Source organism: Macaca nemestrina, chromosome 7 (assembly GCF_043159975.1).
Source record: "Macaca nemestrina isolate mMacNem1 chromosome 7, mMacNem.hap1, whole genome shotgun sequence".
Classification (NCBI taxonomy): domain Eukaryota; kingdom Metazoa; phylum Chordata; class Mammalia; order Primates; family Cercopithecidae; genus Macaca; species Macaca nemestrina.
The window spans coordinates 34,844,983-34,867,274 of NC_092131.1; the positions used below are offsets into that span (position 1 = coordinate 34,844,983).

The 22,292-nt window shown below is 43.0% G+C and overlaps 1 protein-coding gene across 1 annotated transcript in view; it reads right to left on the reverse strand.

The window, feature by feature from the left end:
• The window catches only part of LOC105494295 (RNA binding motif protein 25), a 70,973-nt gene that overhangs the window by 24,018 nt on the left and 24,663 nt on the right, over positions 1–22,292 (reverse strand). The window contains exons 5-9 of the mRNA XM_071099902.1: positions 18,788–18,845; positions 13,267–13,427; positions 3,914–4,099; positions 1,018–1,071; positions 701–784 (exon numbers count right to left, since the gene is read on the reverse strand). Coding sequence (XP_070956003.1) covers positions 701–784; positions 1,018–1,071; positions 3,914–4,099; positions 13,267–13,427; positions 18,788–18,845 — 543 coding nt within the window. The remainder of the gene's footprint in view (positions 1–700; positions 785–1,017; positions 1,072–3,913; positions 4,100–13,266; positions 13,428–18,787; positions 18,846–22,292) is intronic.

Below are 22,292 nucleotides of genomic sequence, written 5' to 3' on the forward strand. Positions count from 1 at the left end.
TGCATAAATACCCATTTCCAAGCCAGTTACCCCTTTGCATATTTTTCTGAGGGGGCATCCATAAATATAATAAAAAACAGAAGCTCATACTTACATCCTATTCCTTGTTACTTTCCAAGCTGAGAGTTTCATCTTGCATTAGTCACCATATGATCTCTATCATAATGGTGGGGGTCAATGAATAGATTAGCTTTATGGGAATTTACAGTTCTTCCATGCATCTAAAATTTGGTAAGTCTGGTAACCACTGACCTACTTTTTAAAATCTCCCCCACTCAACTTAAATCTATACAAATATAAAATGTAAATTTTAATCTCAGCTCTCTAAAGAAAGGTAATCCTAAGATCAAGTTAAATAACTGCCCCCAGAAATACACTACAGTGTATGTTATCCTGCTGCCCCCTGAATCTAAGTCTGACCTTGATGTTTATGTTGAAATCTAAAAATAAAATTAGCTTCTATTCATATTAAAGTGAGATGACTGCAGAATAGTCAGTAACTGAAAAAACTAAGCACAATATGTCAAGGACTACTTTAATATGGTATTGGTCTTCTGTTTCTTTTTTCTATCTAAATATCAATTAAACCTATAAAAAGCATTTAAAATTATATTCTAATTTAAGGTTGTTTTTTTGTCTCTTTGCTTTGGATTCTGTAAAAAGTCTAGATTGGTATCAAGTGAAAAGACAAGAATACTACCTTATGTGTGTCTCTGAATTTGCTGATCTCTCGAGATATCAGGTCTCTTTTGTCTTCTTCCATTTCTATAGCATTTATATCCTCCTAAAAGAAAACGAGCAAAGGAGCTAATGAATAAAGAACAACCTACTTCAATATAAACAGTTAAAGGTTAGATATTCTGTATAAGTCTCAAAGAGTAAATAAGTAAATAGAACATCCACAATAACAAATCTAACAATCTAAAGTTAAATAGTGAAAAATCACAAAGACAAGAATGACAAATCAACAATCAGCAGTAAACACAGGTATTGTCAAAGCCTACAATTTAAACGAACCTTAGTGATGAGCGGATAAGGGATCAGTGGGGCCACTGGAAATCTGCGGAAAATCTGCGAAAAAATCCACCAAGAATCTTTTTTAAAAAAGAAAAACAGAGCTCATACTACTCTGCAAAGCAATGGCCTATACATTTACGACATGAACAATACAGTACACTTTTGTGATAATTTCTTGATTTCAAATTACTTGCGAATAAAAGTGATTTCACTCTCTTCACAATAACTGATAACACACCACCTCCTCTCTGGATACTCAAACACCCCCAAAAAATGGAAATATAGAAGGTGATCTCATAGTAGCAGGGCTTTCTAATCATACCAACAATATTTATCCATAACTCCTGCCACAGAGGAAGATTTTATTATCTCCTCCCAATCCATATCAAATAAATAAGTTATTTTTCTCCTTTCCCACTAATGAAGAAAGAGAAAGAATGAACTCTACAGGCCTCAATTACCCTGTACCTTACTGACCCTACCAATTACCATTCCTAATAGAATACATCTCATTAGAAAAGTTATGGGTCGGGCACGGTGGCTCACGCGGATCACGAGGTCAGATCGACAACATCCTGGCTAACACAGTGAAACCCCATCTCTATTAAAAATACAAAAAAGCAGCCAGGCATGGTGGCTGAGGCAGGAGAATTGCTTGAACCCGGGAGACAAAGCTTGCAGTGAGCCAAGATCGCAGCCACTGCACTCCAACCTGGGCAACCGAGTGAGACTCCATCTAGGTGCGGGGGGAGAACAAAAAAAGAAAGTTCTATGGCCAAATGAGGAAATACATACCAAATAATAAAAATGTATCTGGCCACAAAGAAAACTGAAGATGGCCTAAAAAGGCATTCAAATTTAAAATAATGTAAAATGTAACCATCCATTCATAACTAATCATAATATATATACAAGGTAGTACTTTTTTATTATATAATGGATGCATATAAAACACTGGCTATATGGCCGGGCGCGGTGGCTCAAGCCTGTAATCCCAGCACTTTGGGAGGCCGAGACGGGCGGATCACGAGGTCGGGAGATCGAGACCATCCTGGCTAACACGGTGAAACCCCGTCTCTACTAAAAAAATACAAAAAACTAGCCGGGCGAGGTGGTGGGCGCCTGTAGTCCCAGCTACTCGGGAGGCTGAGGCAGGAGAATGGCGTGAACCCGGGAGGCGGAGCTTGCAGTGAGCTTAGATCCGGCCACTGCACTCCAGCCTGGGCGACAGAGCGAGACTCCGTCTCAAAAAAAAAAAAAAAAAAAAAAAACACTGGCTATGAGTGGGTCACGCTTGTAGTCCCAGCACTTTGGAAGGCTAAGGCAGGCAGATCATTTAAGCTCAGGAGTTCAACACCAGCTTGGGCAACATGGTGAAACCCCGTCTCTACAAAAAACATAAAAATAGCTGGGTATGGTGGCACATGCCTATAGTCTCAGCTTCTCAGGAGGCTAACGCAGGAGGATCACTTTAGGATGGGTATTCAAGGCTGCAGTGAGCCGTAATTGCGCCACCATCCTCCAGTCTGGGTGACAGAGCAAGATACTGTCTCAAAAACATAAATAAATAAAACAAAAGACTTCCAATATTTGTGGGATTTTTTTTCTTACTTTACAGACAGGGTCTTGCTCTGTGGCCCAGGCTAGACTCAAGGCTCATGGGCTCAAGTAAACCTCCCCTCAGCCTCCCCAGCTGCTGGGACTACATGTATCAGCCACCACTCCTGGTTTCTTCCATTATTTTTAAAAGAACATTTCCTATAATTTATCTAAGTTTATCCAAAGGAAATAAGTAAACCTTTTCTTTCAACCTGGACTGCCCACTGTTCAATTAGCTTAGGGCGACAAAGAGGTAGCAATCAATTCACTGAGGAGGAATGTTTCAAGTTGTACTGTTCTTTCAGAATCCTCCAGTTTGATTATTCAATACCACTATTGTTCAGGGAGGGGAATGCGACATAGTTTCTAAAGAAAGGCAGCTAAAAATTAAGAGTGGGTGGAAATCTTCAGTGAATCAGATCTGGTTTCCTGCTTAGAACAGAGACAGAACCACCATAGGCAAACAAAGTAAAATAAGGGTCAGGTGCAGTGGCTCACGACTGTAATCCTGGCACTTTAGGAAGCTGAGACAGGAGGATAACCTGAACCCAGGAGTTGGAGACCAGTCTAGAAAACATAATGAAACCCTGTCTCTGTAAAAAAGCTTAAAATGTATTTTTAATCCATTTTTTAAAATAATTTTTTTTTTTTTTTTTTTTTTTTTTTTGAGACGGAGTCTCGCTCTGTCGCCCAGGCTGGAGTGCAGTGGCGCGATCTCGGCTCACTGCAAGCTCCGCCTCCCGGGTTCACGCCATTCTCCTGCCTCAGTCTCCCAAGTAGCTGGGACTACAGGCGCCCACAACCGCGCCCGGCTAATTTTTTGTATTTTTAGTAGAGACAGGGTTTCACCGTGGTCTCGATCTCCTGACCTTGTGATCCGCCCGCCTCGGCCTCCCAAAGTGCTGGGATTACAGGCTTGAGCCACCGCGCCTGGCCTTAAAATAATTTTTAAAAAATTTTAAGGCTGGGAGTGGTGGCTCACGCCTGTATCCCAGCACTTTGGGAAAATGAGGCAAGTGGATATGGCATATAACCCATGTGCATTCTCCCATATACTTTAAAACTTCTCTAGATTACATACAATGCCCCACAGAACCCCAGAGGCGGAGGTTATAGTGAGCTGAGACTGCGCCACTGCATTCCAGTCTAGGAGACAAAGTGAGCCTCCATCTCAAAAAAAAAAAAGAAAGAAAGAAAGAAAAGAAAGAAAAAAGAAAACTGACATGTAATCAAAGCGTAAGAGTGATATCATAAAAAACAAATGGTAGAAATTATATGTTGTTGTCAGAACACATACGTCCTCCTTCTTTTCCTTCTTCTTCTTCCTGGGGTGAGAATCAGATTCCTGTGAGGGGGCATTTAGCTCACTGGAGTATTCACGAATTAAAACTTCAATAGCCCCTTTAATCATCTGATCTCTCCTCTTTGTTTCTTCATCCAAGGCTTCTTCATCGTCATTAGTGACAGTTTCTGGCCTTGCATTCTTAAAGAAAACAGCAAATTCAGGGGAAAGAAAAATCAAGCAAGAAAATCAAAATCACTCTACAACAACAGTTAACAAACACATGTTTTCTCAAAAACATCTCTGTAGTCCTATTAAACACAGAGTTGGTTTTGTTCTTAACATCATAAAAGCTTCATTTTTTTAAAATTTCACTATTCCTGAGATATTAGCTCGTTTTCATTTTCTTTTTTGTAATAGCTAAAAAATTCTGGCCCCTAAATTTCAGGACTAGCACACTCTATAACACATCTGCAAACCATTCACAAGTTTTCAGACTGTTTTGCTCAATAGGTACACAAATAGTAACAACTGTATGTAATAGTTCATTCTTTTAAACAGATACTAAATGGCTGAAAATTCAGTTATGCAGTAAAGGCAAAATACAATTTTAAGTTAATTGTGAAAGCTACCGCACAGAATAAACAAAATTGTATGTAGATTAAACAAACAAAAACATCAGATTGCTAAATACACCAAAATGCCAGAATCAGGAGTTTAGGGGCTGAAATGATGGCTTATTTCCTATTTGGTTTCTACGAGTTCTTACAATGCAAGAATACCACTTATAGAAACCATACACTAAGAAGGAATCAAAGTAACTATTTGTAGGTCTTTATCAGTAATTTTCTGGCCAGGCGTGGTGGGGCTCACTCCTGTAATCCAGCACTATGGGAGGCCGAGGGGGGCTGGATCATGAGGTCAGGAGTTCAATCAAGACCAGCCTGGCCAACATGCTGAAACCCCATCTCTACTAAAAATACAAAAATTAGCCGAGTGCGGTGGTGCATGCCTATAATCCCAGCTACTCGAGAGGCTGAGGCAGGAGAATCGCTTAAAACCGGAAGGCAGTGGTTGCAGTGAGCAGAGATTACGCCACTGCAATCCAGCCTGGGCAAAAGAGCGAAACTCCATCTCAATAATAATAATAATTATTTTCTAAGAAGTCTAGATTATTCCCTCTATGTGGGGGAAATTGTTGGCTTCTAATGTGCTACAATAGTGGTACATGCCCCAAAGTTTTTAAAGACTTACTTGGTAAACATATACTGTGCACATTTTCAGATACATACAAGAACCATGCTCATGTGCATACATGCCTGGCTCTTGGTCATAATTCCTGCAACTCTATTCAAGGTGAGTTTCATGCCTTGTGGCTCCTTAACAACGTAACTTAGCACTAACTTTATAAGTTGACCACCAGCATTCTGAAAGCTGTCTCCAATGGATATATATTCAACAAACATTTTCTTTCTTTCTTTTTTTTTTTTTTTTTTTTTTTTTTGAGACGGAGTCTCGCTCTGTCGTTCAAGCTGGAGTGCAGTGGCTGGATCTCAGCTCACTGCAAGCTCCGCCTACTGGGTTTCCACCATTCTTCTACCTCAGCCTCCAGTGTAGCTGGGCTGACTACAGGCGTCCGCCACCTCGCCTGGCTAGTTTTTTGTATTTTTTAGTAGAGACGGGGTTTCACTGGGTTAGCCAGGATGGTCTGGATCTCCTGACCTCATGATCCGCCCGTCTCGGCCTCCCAAAGTGCTGGGATTACAGGCTTGAGCCACCGCGCTCGGCCAACATTTTATTTCTTAATTACTCAATTCTTTTTTTTTTCTTGCTCTGTTGCCCAGGCTGGAGTGCAGTGGCACTATATCACCTCACTGCAAGCTCCGCCTCCCGGTTTCACGCCATTCTCCTGCCTCAGCCTCCGGAGTAGCTGGGACTACAGGTGCCCGCTACCACGCCCAGCTAATTTTTTTGTGTTTTTAGTAGAGACGGGGTTTTACTGTGTTAGGATGGTCTCGATCTCCTGACATCATGTTCCGCCCACCTCGGCCTCTGAAAGTGCTGGGATTACAGGCGTGAGCCACCGCACCCAGCAACGAATTCTTAAGATCGTACGGTGAGAAAAATGCTGCACTTAGACGGAGTAAAATTCAAATTGAAAAACGCGCTCTTTTCCTCAAGCTATACCAATACACAGTAACAGATGGGTTATGACACAGATAAATATAAGGCATTACGTGTTATTATAAAACTAACCACTTGGCAGGGCACGGTGGCTCACGCCTGCAATCCCAGCACTTTGGGAGGCCAAGGCGGGCGGATCACGAGGTCAAGAGTTCCAGACCCGCCTGGCCAGCATGGTGAAACCCCATCTCTACCAAAGTTACAAAAAATTAGCTGGGCATGGTGACACGTGCCTGTAATCTCAGCTATTCGGGAGGCTGAGGCAGGAGAACTGCTTGAACCCAGGAGATGGAGACTGCAGTGAGCCGAGATCACTCCGCTCCCTTCCAGGCTGGGAGACACAGCAAGACTGTCTCCCCGCCGCACAAAAAAAAAAACTCGCTCCTGTAATACCAGCATTTTGGGAGGCTGAGGTGGGTGGATCACAAGGTCAGGAGTTTGAGACCAGCCTGACCAACGTTGTAAACTCCGTCTCTACTAAAAAAACACAAAAATTCCCCAGCCGGGTGCAGTGGCTCACAAGGTCAGGAGATGGACACCATCCTGGCTAACACAGTGAAACCCCGTCTCTACTAAAAACACAAAAAAATAGCCAGGCATGGTCCCAGCTACTTGGGAGGCTGAGGCAGGAGAATCACTTGAACCCGGGAGGCAGAGACTACAGTGAGCCAAGATCGCACCACTGCACTCCAGCCTGGGCAACACAGCAAGACTCCTTTAAAAAAAAAAAAAATCCGTATAAACCCTAAATTGAGTTTATATTGTTTCCACTGTAAACCAAAATTTAAATATCAATATGGCTATTTTACCTGAATTAGAGATAAAAGCATTTGGAATTAACTAACTCACATTTTTAGAAGAAAAGTTTATTAACCCAAAAATCTTAACTGATTGCTAATATTAAAAAAAAAAAAAAACTGATTATGGTAGATGATCAGGTTAGAAAGACACTCCACAGACTGGCAAGTTTCATCTAAAGCTCTATCTCTGGAATATCAACCATACACAATTTTCTGATTTTCCGTTTTTTTCTTATACTTCAGAAACCAGATGGCCGGGCGCGGTGGCTCACACCTGTAATCCCAACACTTTGGGAGGCCTAGGTGGGTGGACCACCTGAGGTCAGGAGTTCAAGACTAGCCTAGCCAACATGGAGAAACCCATCTCTACTAAAAATACAAAAAATTAGCCAGGAGTGGTGGCGGGTGCCTGTACTCCCAGTTCCTCAAGAGGTTGAGGCAGGAGAATTGCCTGAATCCAGGAGGTGGAGGTTGCACTCCAGCCTGGGAGACAAGAGTGAGACTTTGGAGGGCGAAGCGGGAGAAACCAGAAAGCATATTCAGTAATACTGGGAAACAAAAGGTCAAGGATTCAGCCATATAGGAAGCTGATAGATTGTCTGTAATGTTTACATGGCCCACCTAGTTGGTTCTTTTCAGAGAAATTAAAATTTCAATAGTAAAGCTAGTGGCTGTGAAGTTAAACAGCTCTGCTGGGCTCATTCTTTGACAATGAGTTCTAGAATGCAAAGTACGAACCTTTTAAAAAACTTAAGGAAATGCAGAGTTCTTTCTTTTGAGAAAATGTAGACTCAACTAGGCTAATTTCCAGACAAAGATGTTCACCTGCAGCAGCTGTCCTCTATTAACAGGTTCTTTCCAGAGAATAACTGTGTTTCCAGCACTTGTCAGTGTTCATTCTTGAATATATGGTTAATTAACTGTGACTTGTGACATACAAGCAGATATACTGTCTCCTATGCTATTTTTGCTGGACAGCCAGAAAGCAATAGGACATGAACTAAATTAGCATGGCCACCTCACACAGAATACTTTTACTACTAAAGGTCAGTAAGAAATGAAAGAAAAAAATTTACTCCTGTAAATTCTGCAAAATCTACATTAAACTGTTCAGTCAAGTTGTTTGACAAGATATCTTATACATGTCCAAAATTCTTCTTAAAATTCTGAATATGGCTGGGCACAGTGGCTCATGCCTGTAAACCCAGCACCTTGGAAGGCCGAGGCAGGAGAACTGCTTGAGCCCAGCCCAGGAGGTAGACACCAGCCTGGGCAACACAGCGAGACTCCATCTCATTTAAAAAAGAAAGAAAATTCTGGATCATGAAAAATATATTGCTCTCCTAGACAAACTCATGTTTCCTTTTTAATCAATGAGAAATACGGAACTGTTTTCTCTTCCACCTCAGAGGAAAATGCCTAATAAAGCAACACAAAGGGTTCTCAATGTCTTGTTCTCCTATCCTCTACTTAAGTAACAGCCTTCTAAATTTCTCCAACTAATCAACGATCAAGAATAAAAAATAATCACCATGTCATATTTTTATGCTGAAAAATCATGGCGGCAGTGGCCATCTATCTCGCACCCACCATCTTCCCCCCTCCCCCTGCTCCCTCCCTCCAATCTTTCCTCTCCAGCTTTCCTACCTCCCTCCACCCAAAACCACCCTTAAAAAAAAAAATCATGGCAAATCTCTAATCTACTCCACTATATAGTAATATTTGCTTACATTATTGAAAAAAATTTTTTACATCAGATAGAATGCTTTTTTAACCTATATTGTTGAGTAAAATTAACACTAGGAAAATATGCCATGTTTATCCTATGACTTCAAGTACCACTGGGCAAGAAGCCAAAGGGCACTCAGAAATACACATATACAGTTGGAACAATAAATCATATAACTGATGTCTGTCAACTGTTTTAATTTCATTTTATTAAAAATAATTTTTCTGTGTGATTTTATTGCATGTAACTTCGCTTTTTCATGAGACAGAGTCTCACTCTATCACCCAAGCTGGACTGCAGTGGCGCAATCACGGCTAACTGCAACCTCTGCCTCCCAGGTTTAAGTGATTTTCCTGCCTCAGCCTCCCAAGTAGCTAGGATTACAAGTGTGCGCCACCACATCTGGCTAATTTTTGTATTTCTTTCTCAGTAAAGACAGGGTTTCACCATGTTGGCCAGGCTGGTTTCAAACTCCTGACCTCAGGTGATCCTCCAACCTCGGACTCCCAAAGTGCTGGGATTACAGGTGTGAGCCACCACATCCAGACACATATTGCTTTTCCTGAAGACCAACAAACAGATCTGAAGTGTGGTTACTCTGGCTAATGTTGATTATACAAGAAATCAACATTTCTTGGGCACAGTGGCTCCTGCCTGTAATCCTAGCACTTTGGAAGGCTGAGGTAGGTGGATCACTTAAGTCCAGGAGTTCAAGGCCAGCCTGGACAACACAGTGAAACCCCATCTCAACAAAAAATATAAAACTTAGGCAGGTATGGTAGTACATACCTGTAGTCCCAGCTGAGGCAGAAGGATCACTGGAGCCTGGGAATAGGAGGTTGCAGTGAGCAGAGATCACACCACCCCACACTCGAGCCTGGGTGACAGAGCAACACTCTGTCCTCACGCCAAAAAAAGCAAGCAAGCAAGCAAGAAATGCCAAGTCACCTTTCCTAATTTATAAAAATACGTAGTATAGTGATTTATTTCATTTTCAGAGTTTTTCAGTATAACATTTACAAATGCTACAAATTAAATGACCTCACAAACCGAAGATTAAACACAAGAAAACAGTGAGTCCTAGCAAATCAGAACACTTTGAAGGTACTGAATCCATACCTTTAACTAGTTAGTATACAGTCATCACAACAAGGCAAACCTGAAAATTCTTATTTCAAACATTTCTGTTTTTTTGAGGTTTTAGTGATGTGACAGGCAGTATTACTGATTTGAAATAAAATATAAATATAATTTCCTTATGAAGCAGGGTAAGGATAGTAAGACTGACAGATAAGCAACTGTTAACAAATGTTAATTCCATCCTTGCTTTAGGCAAGACACTGTCCTAGGTGCTGCTGAGGTACAAGATTAAAGAGACACAGCCCACAAACTTATCACCCTTTCTATTTGTAATCAGAGATGGGGGTTGAAAGAGGATATGGGAATGAGATGGGTAACAAAGGGCTGTGAAAGAGAGAGACATATCAACAATATTTACTAAAACAGCTACAAAGATCTGCTTTATACGGGAACAGAGGACTTAATTCTGTCTGAGAGAAACTGAGGGTAGGCTGATAAAGTCTATATTAATCAAGGGACATGTTAATTATAAGTATGGATAGAATTTCAACAGGGAGCTTGGATAGGGAACAAAGACATGAGATGCCACCAAAGCAAAAAGGAAGATTGTGGAGGTACATGCAGTAGTATATGCAGAGGAGGAAAGAAGGAAGTTAGAAAGGTGGGCTGGAGCGAGCCTTGAATGTCATCCTAAAAATATGGGCTTTATGCCGGGCACCATGGCTCACGCCTGTAATCCCAGCACTTTGGGAGGCCAAGGCAGGTGGATCAACTGAGGTCAGGAGTTCAAGACCAGCCTGGAAAACATGGAGAAATCCCACCTCTACTAAAAATATAAAAATGAGCCGGGGTGGTGGCGGGTGCCTATAAACTCAGCTACTCGGTAGGCCAAAGCAGGAGAATCACCTGAACCCAGGAGGTGGAGGTTGCAGTGAGCCAAGATTTTGCCACTGCACTCCAGCCTGGGCGACAGGGCAAGACGGAGTCAGAAAAAAAAAAAAAAAAGGCGGGGGGGGGGGGTCTTTTTTCTGTAAGAAATCTAAAATCATTAAGGATGGGTCTCATATAATAAGCAAGAGTGTGATAAAATTATACTTGTTTTAGAAATACAGGCAATGGGCCGGGCGCGGTGGCTCAAGCCTGTAATCCCAGCACTTTGGGAGGCCGAGGCGGGCGGATCACGAGGTCAGGAGATCGAGACCATCCTGGCTGACACGGTGAAACCCCATCTCTACTAAAAAATACAAAAAAAACTAGCCGGGCGAGGTGGCGGGCGCCTGTAGTCCCAGCTACTGGGGAGGCTGAGGCAGGAGAATTGCGTGAACCCGGGAGGCGGAGCCTGCAGTGAGCTGAGATCCGGCCACTGCACTCCAGCCTGGGCGGCAGAGCGAGACTCCGTCTCAAAAAAAAAAAAAAAAAAAGAAAAAAAGAAATACAGGCAATGCTGGCCGGGCAGAGTGGCTTGCACGTAATCCCAGCACTTTAGAGAGGCCGAGGCAGGCGGATCGCCTAAGGTTCAAGACCAGCCTCACCTACATAGTGAAAACAGAAAAAGTAGCTGAGCCGAGCCTGGTGGCAGGCACCTGTAATCCCAGCTATTTGGGAGGCTGTGGAGGGAGAATCACTTGAATCTGGGAGGTGGAGGTTGCAGTGAGCTGAGGTCACGCCACTGCACTCCAGCCTGGGCAAGAGAGTGAGACTCCATCTCAAAAAAAAACCACCAAAAAACAACCAAAAATCTACATTTGGCCAGGCATGGTGGCTCACACCTGTAATCCCAGCACTTTGGGAGGCCAAGGAGAGCAGATTACTTGAAGTCAGGAGTTCCAGACCAGCCTGGCCAACATGGTGAAACCCCATCTCTACTAAAAATACAAAAATTTGCTGAATGTGGTGGCGGATGCCTGTAACCCCAGCTACTCAGGAGGCTGAGGCAGGAGAATCACCTGAACACGGGAGGCAGAGGTTGCAGTAAGCCAAGATTACACCACTGCACTCTAGCCTGAACGACAGAGACACTCTGTGTCAAAAAAGAAAAAAACTACATTCATACACAGAAAAATGTCCAGAAGAACATACATCCAAACTATCTAGTGTTACTTATGATGATGGGATTATAGGTGGCATGTAATTGCTTATTTATACTTTGCTTCATTTTGTGGGCTTTTTGGGTTTGGTGTTTTGTTTTGTTTTTTTTTTTTAAACAAAGGACTTGGAGGGGACATGAAAGGTATTTCTTTTTTCTTTTTTGGCAGCAGGGAGACAGAGTTTCGCTCTAGTTGCCCAGGCTGGAATACAATGGCTCGATCTCAACTCACTGCACCTCCACCTCTCCAGTTCAAGCGATTCTCCTGCCTCAGCCTCCGGGTTGCTGTGATTACAGGCAACCGCCACAATGCTAGGCTAATTTTTTGTATTTTTAGTAGAGACAGGGTTTTGCCACGTTCGCCAGGCTGGTCTCGAACTCCTGACCTCAGGTGATCCGCCTGCCTCTGCCTCCCAAAGTGCTGGGATTACAGGCATGAGCCACCACGTCCAGCAGAAAGTGACTTCTTTCTTTCTTTTTTTTTTTTTTTTTTTGAGACAGTCTCGCTCTGTCACCCAGGCTGGAGTGCAGTGACCCAGGCTGGAGCGCAGTGGCGTGATCTTGGCTCACTGCGAGCTCCGCCTCCCGGGTACACGCCATTCTCTTGCCTCAGCCTCCCAAGTAGCTGGGACTACAGGCGCCCGCCACCATGCCCGGCTCATTTTTTCTATTTTTAGTAGAGACCGGCTTTCACTATGTTAGCCAGGATGGTCTTGATCTCCTGATCTCATGATCCGCCGGTGTCGTCCTCCCAAAATGCTGGGACTACAGGCATGAGCCACCGCGCCAGGCCCAGAAAGCAATTTCTATTTTGAAAGATAATAAAAATTTGATGACAGCGAAAGACACTTCTGGTTTTGTGTTGGGAGAAGGCAATAATAAATCTATTTTGCATTTGTTCAGCATGAGATGCCAAAAAGGAACTAAGAAGATAAATGAAGGAAATATATACTCAAGTTTTAGCTATGTTTCACTTTGTTGAGGGAGTAATAATATATACATTACAATACAATATACAACCATGTCCTTTATTTTAGCTTCACTTAGCATAGCTTGAATAAATCCCCCAAGCTAAGGCAAGTAATCAGAGTTTCATTCATTTTAGAGTTGGTGTACTTCTAAAAGAGAGGGAAACTAAGAAAAATTGTGTAGGTTGAAATATATTTTGTACTTACTTACAAAGCTGCCTTAATGAATTAGCTCTGTTTGGAATAGTCTGTACCAGTGTTTTCTCTGGCAAGTTAACCTTGTCCAGCCTCCCTTACTACTTTCATCCCAACCTGGAACAAGCAAACCAACAGTCATCCACCCACTATGGGTAGATAAGACTTAAAATAACTACAAACTATCAAATACCCTCCGACATTTAAGCCACAAGCACATACATGATGATCTTTTGAAGCCCCATATTAGATTCATTTATAATGAGAAGCATTACACTGAAATAGCACAGCCTGGCCTAGAAAAGATACCCCGACAGAAAACATACCCCATTAGAAGCTTTCTTCTTCGCTTTCCATTCATCCAGCTGCGCCTTTGTCTTTGCATCAACTTTAACGAGTAGCTTTTTCTCTCCAATTTGCAGGTCATGTAATAATCTGAGTGCACGGAGAGTAGATTCTGGCTCCTTGTACTCACAGAATCCAAAGGCTAGCAATGGATGAAAACAATTAGTCAAGTATCAATCCACTTACAAAAGAAAAAAAAATTATGGAAAAGTAGAATTACTAGAGTCCAAATGCTTTAATACAAAGACCACTCAATTCATAATTCCACCCCTGTCCACAAATTCCTTTTGATAACCATTTCACTTTTAGTACCCTCAAACAACCAAAGGGGGAAAAAAGGGAAAAACAGAGGAGAGGAAGAAAAATTCAAATCAGACAAACTGATACTCATTAGAAGCTCTGATAAAATACTTAGCAGAGTCAATGAAATTCATGATTAAAGGAAGTCGATTATTTCATAAATTCACCCTATCTAGACTTCCAAACAGCCACAAATAAGAACAGACTACAGGAACATAAACAATGCACTTTTCAACTCTGAGATGTTAAATTACAGAATTAGTGATCTTGTATCCTAGTTACCAGTCTATTTTGCTTATATCTATTTCCTTTTATAACTAGTCAATCTCGCTATTAAGATGACTTTAACAGAGATGTTAAAACAAAATTAAATCTAAGGGCAACCAACAAATTGAAAATAAAATCAAATAAATCTAAACATGTATATAATGACATGAAACAGAAAAAAACTACTGATATTAAAATAGTAAATTTGACTGTAACATTTTCAGCATGCTATACCATAAAGACAAACAGATATGCCCCTCAAAAAAGTACCTTCAGGCCGAGCACAGTGGCTCACACCTGTAATCCCAGCACTCTGGGAGACAGAGGCAGGCGGATTACCTCAGATCAGGAGTTCCAGACCAGCCTGGCCAACATGGTGAAACCCTGTCTCTACTAAAAATACAAAAACTAGCTGGGTGTGGTGGCGCATGCCTGTAGTCCCAGCTACTAGGGAGGTTGAGGCAGGAGAACTGCTTGAACCCAGGAGGCAGAAGTTGCAGTAAGCTGAGATTGCCCCCACTGCACTCCAGCCTGGGCAATAGAGAGAGATCCTGTCTCAAAAAAAGGAAAAGTAATTTAAAATGATCATATTGCTGGTGATAGTGCCAATGGTTAAGTCTTAAACTGTTCTATGTGCAATGTGAGATAAAGCAACTCAGTAATTAATATTCTATCATCCCCAATGGCCTTGAAACTCAGGGAACTCAGTGTGGGGAAAAAGGAGATACAGATATATGACAGAACAGGTTAAATAAAAACCTTTTAGTCCTTAATCTGAATTAGTATACACTGGAAAAATCTAAAAGCAAACACCAAATCACTGCTTTTTAATTTTTTTTAGACGGAGTCTCATTCTGTCGCCAGGCTGGAGTGTAGTGGTGCGATCTCAGCTCACTGCAAACTCTGCCTCCTGGGTTGAAGCAATTCTCCTGCGTCAGCTTCCTGAGTAGCTCAGACTACAGGCGCGCGCCACCACATCCAGCTAATTTCTGTATTTTTAGTAGAGATGTTGGCCAGGATGGTCTTGATCTCTTGACCCGCCTGCCTCAGTCTCCCAAAGTGCTGGGATTACAAGCATGAGCCACCATGCCCATCCCAAACCACTGTTAATACGAGTGCACCTCGTGCCCAGATCGTGATCTTCAAAACAATTTCCCCTGGAGAAATGGCTGATTCTAAGTCTGGGGCCAAAACACTATTATACTAGATGACCTTGGAACAAATTGTCATACCAGATAACAAAGCAGCTGTCAAAGGCGTTCAGGGTCATGTCAAAACCACTGGAGATGTATAAAGTGCAGAGACAATTTAAGTTAAGTTTTTTTTTTTTTTTTTTTGAGACGGAGTCTGGCTCTGTCGCCCGGGCTGGAGTGCAGTGGCCGGATCTCAGCTCACTGCAAGCTCCGCCTCCCGGGTTTACGCCATTCTCCTGCCTCAGCCTCCCAAGTAGCTAGGACTACAGGCGCCGCCACCTCGCCCAGCTAGTTTTTTGTATTTTTAGTAGAGACAGGGTTTCACCGTGTTAGCCAGGATGGTCTCGATCTCCTGACCTCGTGATCCGCCCATCTCGGCCTCCCAAAGTGCTGGGATTACAGGCTTGAGCCACCGCGCCCGGCCGCAATTTAAGTTAAGTTTTAATGGTGATAATAACTACAAAGAATCCACATTAAATACAGTAACACTAAATATGCTTCAATTCGTAAGTTCACAATAATTTAAAAGAACAAAGAAAATCAGTTACTGCTAGAGAATGCTGAGGATACCAACTCATTGTTTTAAGAAAGAAAGCTAGGGCATTTATCCTGCCTTTTCTGTATTAAATATGCCTCTATGCCAGGCATGGTGGCTCAAGCTTGTAATCCCAGCACTTTGGGAGACTGAGGTGGATGGATCACCTGAAGTCACGTGTTCAAGACTTCCCTGGCAAACATGGCAAAATACTGCCTCTACCAAAAAAACCAAAAAATTAACCAGGCGTGGTGGTGGGCGCCTGTAACCCCAGCTACTCAGGAGGCTGAGGCAAGAGAATCGCTTGAACCCAGGAGGCGGAGGTTGCAGTGAGCTGAGATGGTGCCATTGCACTCCAGCCTGGGCAACAAGAGCAAAAAACTCCATCTCAAGAACAACAAAAATGCCTCTAAGTTACCAAATAGTAGATGCAGGGGAAACTTTCTCCATAGAGAAGCATTCTACTAATACATGAAAAAGATTTGTTCCTCAATGAAAGAATGACAGAATTCTTCAAAACATACTACTGATGAGGCCGGGAGCAGTGGCTCACACCTGTAATTCCAGCACTTTGGGAGGCCAAGGCGGGCAGATCATGAGGTCAGATCAAGACCATCCTAGCCAACATGGTAAAACCCCATCTCTATTAAAAATACAAAAATTAGCTGGGTGTGGTGGCATGTGCTTGTAATCCTAGCTTCTCAGGAGGCTGAGGCAGGAGAATTGTTTGAACCAGGGAGTCTGAGGTTGCAGTGAGCCAAGATCACGCCACTGCACTCCAGCCTGGCAACAGAAGACTCTGTCTCAAAAACAAAAAAAAAAAGACTACTGGCCGGGCGCGGTGGCTCAAGCCTGTAATCCCAGCACTTTGGGAGGCCGAGACGGGCGGATCACGAGGTCAGGAGATCGAGACCATCCCGGCTAACACAATGAAACCCCGTCTCCACTAAAAATACAAAAAAATTAGCCGGGCGTGGTGGCGGCGCCTGTAGTCCCAGCTACTCGGGAGGCTGAGGCAGGAGAATGGCGGGAACCCGGGAGGCGGAGCTTGCAGTGAGCCGAGATCGCGCCACTGCACTCCAGCCTGGGCGACAGAGCGAGACTCCGCTTCAAAAAAAAAAAAAAAAAAAAAGACTACTGATAAATTACTTCCTAATGAATTAATCAATCTAGGCACTGGCAACACTGATGCTATTACATACACAAAAAAGACAATCTCATATGTGTTCCCTGATGGAAGAATACTACCTTTATAGTATTCTGGCTATAAGGTGCTAGAATAAAAGCACAAAAAAATAAATAAAAATAGCGGCCGGGAGCAGTGGCTCATGCCTGTAATCTCAGTACTTTGGGAGGCTGAGATGGGCGGATCATGAGGTCAGCAGCTCAAGACCAGCCTGACCAATATGGTGAAACCCCGTCTCTACTAAAAATACAAAAATTAGCCGGGCACGGTGGCGGGTGCCTGTAATCCCAGCTACGCAGGAGGCTGAGGCAGGAGAATCGCTTAAACCCGGGAGGCGGAGGTTGTAGTGAGCCAAGATCGCGCCACTGCACTCCAGCCTGGGCAACAGAGCAAGACTGCGTTTCAAATAACATAGTAGCAGGGAGCGGTGGCTCGTGCCTCTAATCTCAGCACTTTGGGAGGCCGAGGCAGGCAGATGACCTGAGGTTGGGAGTTCGAGACCAGCCTGACCAATAAGGAGACATCCCATCTCTACTAAAAATAAAAAATTAGCCGAGCATGGTGGCACATGCCCCCAGCTTCTCGGGAGGCTGAGGCAGGAGAACTGCTTAAAACCAGGAGGTGGAAGTTGCAGTGAGCCGAGATTGTACCATTGCACTCTAGCCTGGGCAAGAAGAGCAAAACTCTGTCTCCAAAAAAAAAAAAAAAACAAAAAACAAAAAAACCAAAACACCACACAACACACATCAAGTACAACTAGTGACCACTTTACAGAAAATACAGAGGATAGATTAATGGCAAATTATAGTACTGGAGCTGCATTCAGCAAAACTCGACTTAAAAAATACTATTGCACAAATGACCCAGATTCTTCAACAAATAAACTGCAAGGAAATTAGAAATAGAATAATTTAAAATATTAAAAGTATGGTCAGTTAGCTCAGTTGGTTAGAGGATGGTGCTAATAATAAAATATTAGGAGACTTAAAACAAATTGCCAACTAGTTGCAATGTGTGGACTTCATATAGATCCTGAATCAAATGAACTATTTAAAAAATTGACATTTGAGGCCAGGTGTGGTGGCTCCTGCCTGTAATCCCAGCATTTTAGAAGGTCAAGTTGGGTGGATCATCTGAGGTCAGGAGTTTGAGACCAGCCTGGCCAACATGGTGAAACTCCGTCTCTACTAAAAATACAAAAATTAGCCAGGCAGGGTGGCGCACACCTGTATTCCCAGCTACTCAGGAGGCTGAAGCAGGTGAACTGCTCCAACCCAGAAGGCAGAGGATGCTGTACTCCAGCCTGGGTGCAGAGTGAGAGTAGGTCTCAAAAGAAAAAAAAAAAAAAGTTAACAAACCATGATTGTCTCTTCTTGTTCTCCCTTACTAACACTAACTTCTAATTGTTCCATCTTGATCATGCAGTCATTGCTTGAGACAAGAAACTTTGGAAAGCACAAGAAACCAGTTAAATTGAGCAATTTTAATTTTTTCCTTTCCTGTTACCTTTTTCCTCCTTCAGATCTCAATTCTCAGCCAATATTTTCCCAAACTGCCTTTTAACCCTATTTCAATAAAAAAGAGCACAAAGAGTGCTAATAAAATAAGTCTCACCAGGCCGGGCGCGGTGGCTCAAGCCTGTAATCCCAGCACTTTGGGAGGCCGAGACGGGCGGATCACGAGGTCAGGAGATCGAGACCATCCTGGCTAACACGGTGAAACCCCGTCTCTACTAAAAAATACAAAAAAAACTAGCCGGGCGAGGCGGCGGGCGCCTGTAGTCCTAGCTACTCGGGAGGCTGAGGCAGGAGAATGGCGTAAACCCGGGGGGCAGAGCTTGCAGTGAGCTGAGATCCGGCCACTGCACTCTAGCCCGGGCGACAGAGCCAGACTCCATCTCAAAAAAAAAAAAAAAAAAAATAAGTCTCACCAATAAAGACAATGAGAGTAAGTCATTCAAAGTGATGTAAGCACAGAGGTTGTTAAAGTGATTTCAGCAAATAAGGAAAAAAATGACATACCTTGAAGCTTTCCGGAAGCACCTTGTACTCTCTTCCAGCTCAAAACCAAACCACATTTCTTAAAAAGAAAACAAAACAAAAAGGTTGCTACCATTTAACAAAATAATTTTTAATGTAACTAAAAGCAAAATTATATTTCTACTAGGGGTAAAAAGCATAAAATAAAAAACCAGCAACTACATTTGTGAAAATGTTTGCAATTCCCACAAACCTATCACATGAAAGAAATCAACAAATCATTTAAAGAAAAATGTAAATTCTTACTGATGCTTCATTTGCAGAACATTGTTTACCTTTTATTAAATTAAAAGCTTCGCATCACTACTTATCCTAACAAACACGTAAACCTAAATGCCTAAAAGTAGAATGGTTAAAACAAACTCTAATAAATTTAAGTAAATATTATGAACCTAGAAAGAAACGTTTTGAAACAAAATGTATGTATTTATAAAGGATTTTTTTTTCTTTTGAGATGGAGTCTCGCTCTGTTACCCAGGCTGGAGTGCAGTGGCACGATCTCGGCTCACTGCAACCTCCACCTCCCAGGTTCAAGCGATTCTTCTGCCTCAGCCTCCTGAGTAGCTGGGACTACAGGCATGCACCACCACACTTGGCTATTTTTTTTTTAAGTAGAGATGGGGTTTCACCATATTAGCCAGGCTGGTCTCGAACTCCTGACCTCGTGATCCACCCGCCTAAGCCTCCCAAAGTGCTGGCATTACAGGCGTGAGCCACTGCGCCCAGTCATCAAAGATTTTTAACATGGGAAAACGCTTGATACAGTATGCAAAAATAACTTGGGAAAAGAAAATGCAAATACACAAGACTTTATAAACAAAAACAACTTTCTGTAAAATAAAGAGAAATATTCCAAAATGTGAAGGAGGGCAGGTTATCTGAAGGTGGGACACTATTATACTTTAAAAATAAAAGCAGGCCGGGCGCGGTGGCTCACGCCTGTAATCCCAGCACTTTGGGAGGCCGAGACGGGTGGATCACAAGGTCAGGAGATCGAGACCATCCTGGCTAACACGGTGAAACCCCGTCTCTACTAAAAAATACAAAAAACTAGCCGGGCGAGGTGGCGGGCGCCTATAGTCCCAGGTACTCGGGAGGCTGAGGCAGGAGAATGGCGTGAACCCGGGAGGCGGAGCTTGCAGTGAGCTGAGATCCGGCCACCGCACTCCAGCCTGGGTGACAGAGCGAGACTCCGTCTCAAAAAAAATAAATAAATAAATAAAAAATAAAAGCAGCCAGGTGTGGCTCATGTCTATAATGCCAACACTCTGGGAGGCTGATGTGGAAGGATTGCTTGAGCACAGGAGTTCAAGACCAGCCTGGGCAACATAGGGAGACACCGTCTCTACAAAAATAAAAAAATTAGGAAGGCGTGGTGGCACACACCAGTGGTCCCAGCTACTCAGGAGGATGAGGCAGATAGATGGCTTGAGCCCAGGAAATCGAGGCTGCAGTGAGCTGTAATCATGCCAATTGCACTCCAGCCTGAGCAACAGAACCAGACTGTCTTAAAAAAGAAAAATAAAATAAGGTTCTACCCGGTTAAAAAAAGACAGAGGGAGAGTGTAGGTGAGAAATCTTCAGAGAACAAGAGAAGACCAATGGAAACTTGAAACACAGCATTAAAAATAAATACTTCAATGGAAATCTGGAAGGTAAAGTTAAGGACAAATCCCAAGAACCCGTACAAAAGAGTAGGAGATGGAAAACAGGAAATCAAAAACACATAGGTCAAACCTGGAAGTTCAACATCCAGAGTTCCTGAAGAAAGACAGTAAAAACATTTCTCAAATAGCCCAAAAATTTCTCCTGAAAAAAATCTCCAGAACGAAATGGCCCACCAAGTAAGTGACCAACACAATGATATAAGAAAAGTAAGAAAATCAAATAAACATTCGAAGAATTTCACACAATTAGGAAAACCTGCAATCAGTCAAATCCACACTAGTAGAGGCATTCCAGGGAAAAACAGGTCACATACAAAGAACATTCAGAATGATACGGGACTTCTGAAAACCATCATTAGATGCTATAACACCTTAAGGCAATACCTTCAATGTGAGGAAAATAAGCTTCAACATAGAATTCTATATCCAGGTAAACTACTGACCACATGAATAATCAAAATAAAAAGCACTTCAGATTTAGATTCAGAAAAGTTACCAACCACACACCTATAAATACCATGTACATCATATATAAAGGATGTATCATCCCAGTATAACAAGAGCTACTATGTGTCGGCACAAGCAAGATATAGGATCCAAACCATCCAACTCAGGAGAGCAATAAGGGGAATACTAGAAAAGACAGAAAAACTCCAAGGATAAAAGTAGACTTAGAGGAACCAGAACACATGAGACAAACAAAGGGACCTGACAGGAGGGGCTCTAGAAAAGAAGGGAAAAGGGCCGGGCGCGGTGGCTCAAGCCTGTAATCCCAGCACTTTGGGAGGCCGAGATGGGCGGATCACGAGGTCGGGAGATCGAGACCATCCTGGCTAACACGGTGAAACCCCGTCTCTACTAAAAAAAATACAAAAAACTAGCCGGGCGAGGTGGTGGGCGCCTGTAGTCCCAGCTACTCGGGAGGCGGAGGCAGGAGAATGGCGTGAACCCGGGAGGTGGAGTTTGCAGTGAGCTGAGATCCGGCCACTGCACTCCAGCCTGGGCGACAGAGCGAGACTCCGTCTCAAAAAAAAAAAAAAAAAAAGAAATGAAGGGAAAAGAATCCCAACACTTTGGGAAGCCCAGGTGGGTAGATCACTTGAGGTCAAAAGCTCGAGACCAGTCTGGCCAACATGGTGAAACCCCGTCTCTACTAAAAATACAAAAATTAGCCGGACGTGGTAGCAGGTGCCTGTAATCCCAGCTACTCAGGAGGCTGAGGCAGAAGAATCACTGACCCAGGAGGTGGAGGTTGCAGTGAGCAGAGATTGCACCACTGCACTCCAGTCTGGGCAACAGACCTAGACTCTGTTTCAAAAATAAAATATGAAAATAAACAAAAAATGGACTAGGCACAGTGGCTCATGCATGTAATCCCAGCACTTTGGGAGGCTGAGGCAGGCAGATCACTGGAGGTCAACAGTTCCAGACCAGCCTGGCAAATATGGTGAAACCCCGTCTCTACCGAAAATACAAAAATTAGCTAGGTATGGTAGCAGGGGTCCATAATCCCAGCTACTTGGGAGGCTGAGGCAGGAGAATTGCTTGAACCCTGGATGGCAAGGTTGCAGTGAGCTGAGATCATGCCACTGCACTCCAGCCTGGATAACAGAGTGAGACTCCATCTCAAAAAAAAGAAAAGAAAAGAAAGAAAATGCAATGAGAGCACATGACCTAGTTCTGCTAAAACTATTTACATAATAACACTTATTAACATAACAAGTTCACCATCTTGTAACACCTGTAAGGAAGGTGGGGAAGGGAGATTGAGGCCTTTAACAGTTTAGGCCTCAAGCTACTATGTCAACAGATAATACCAA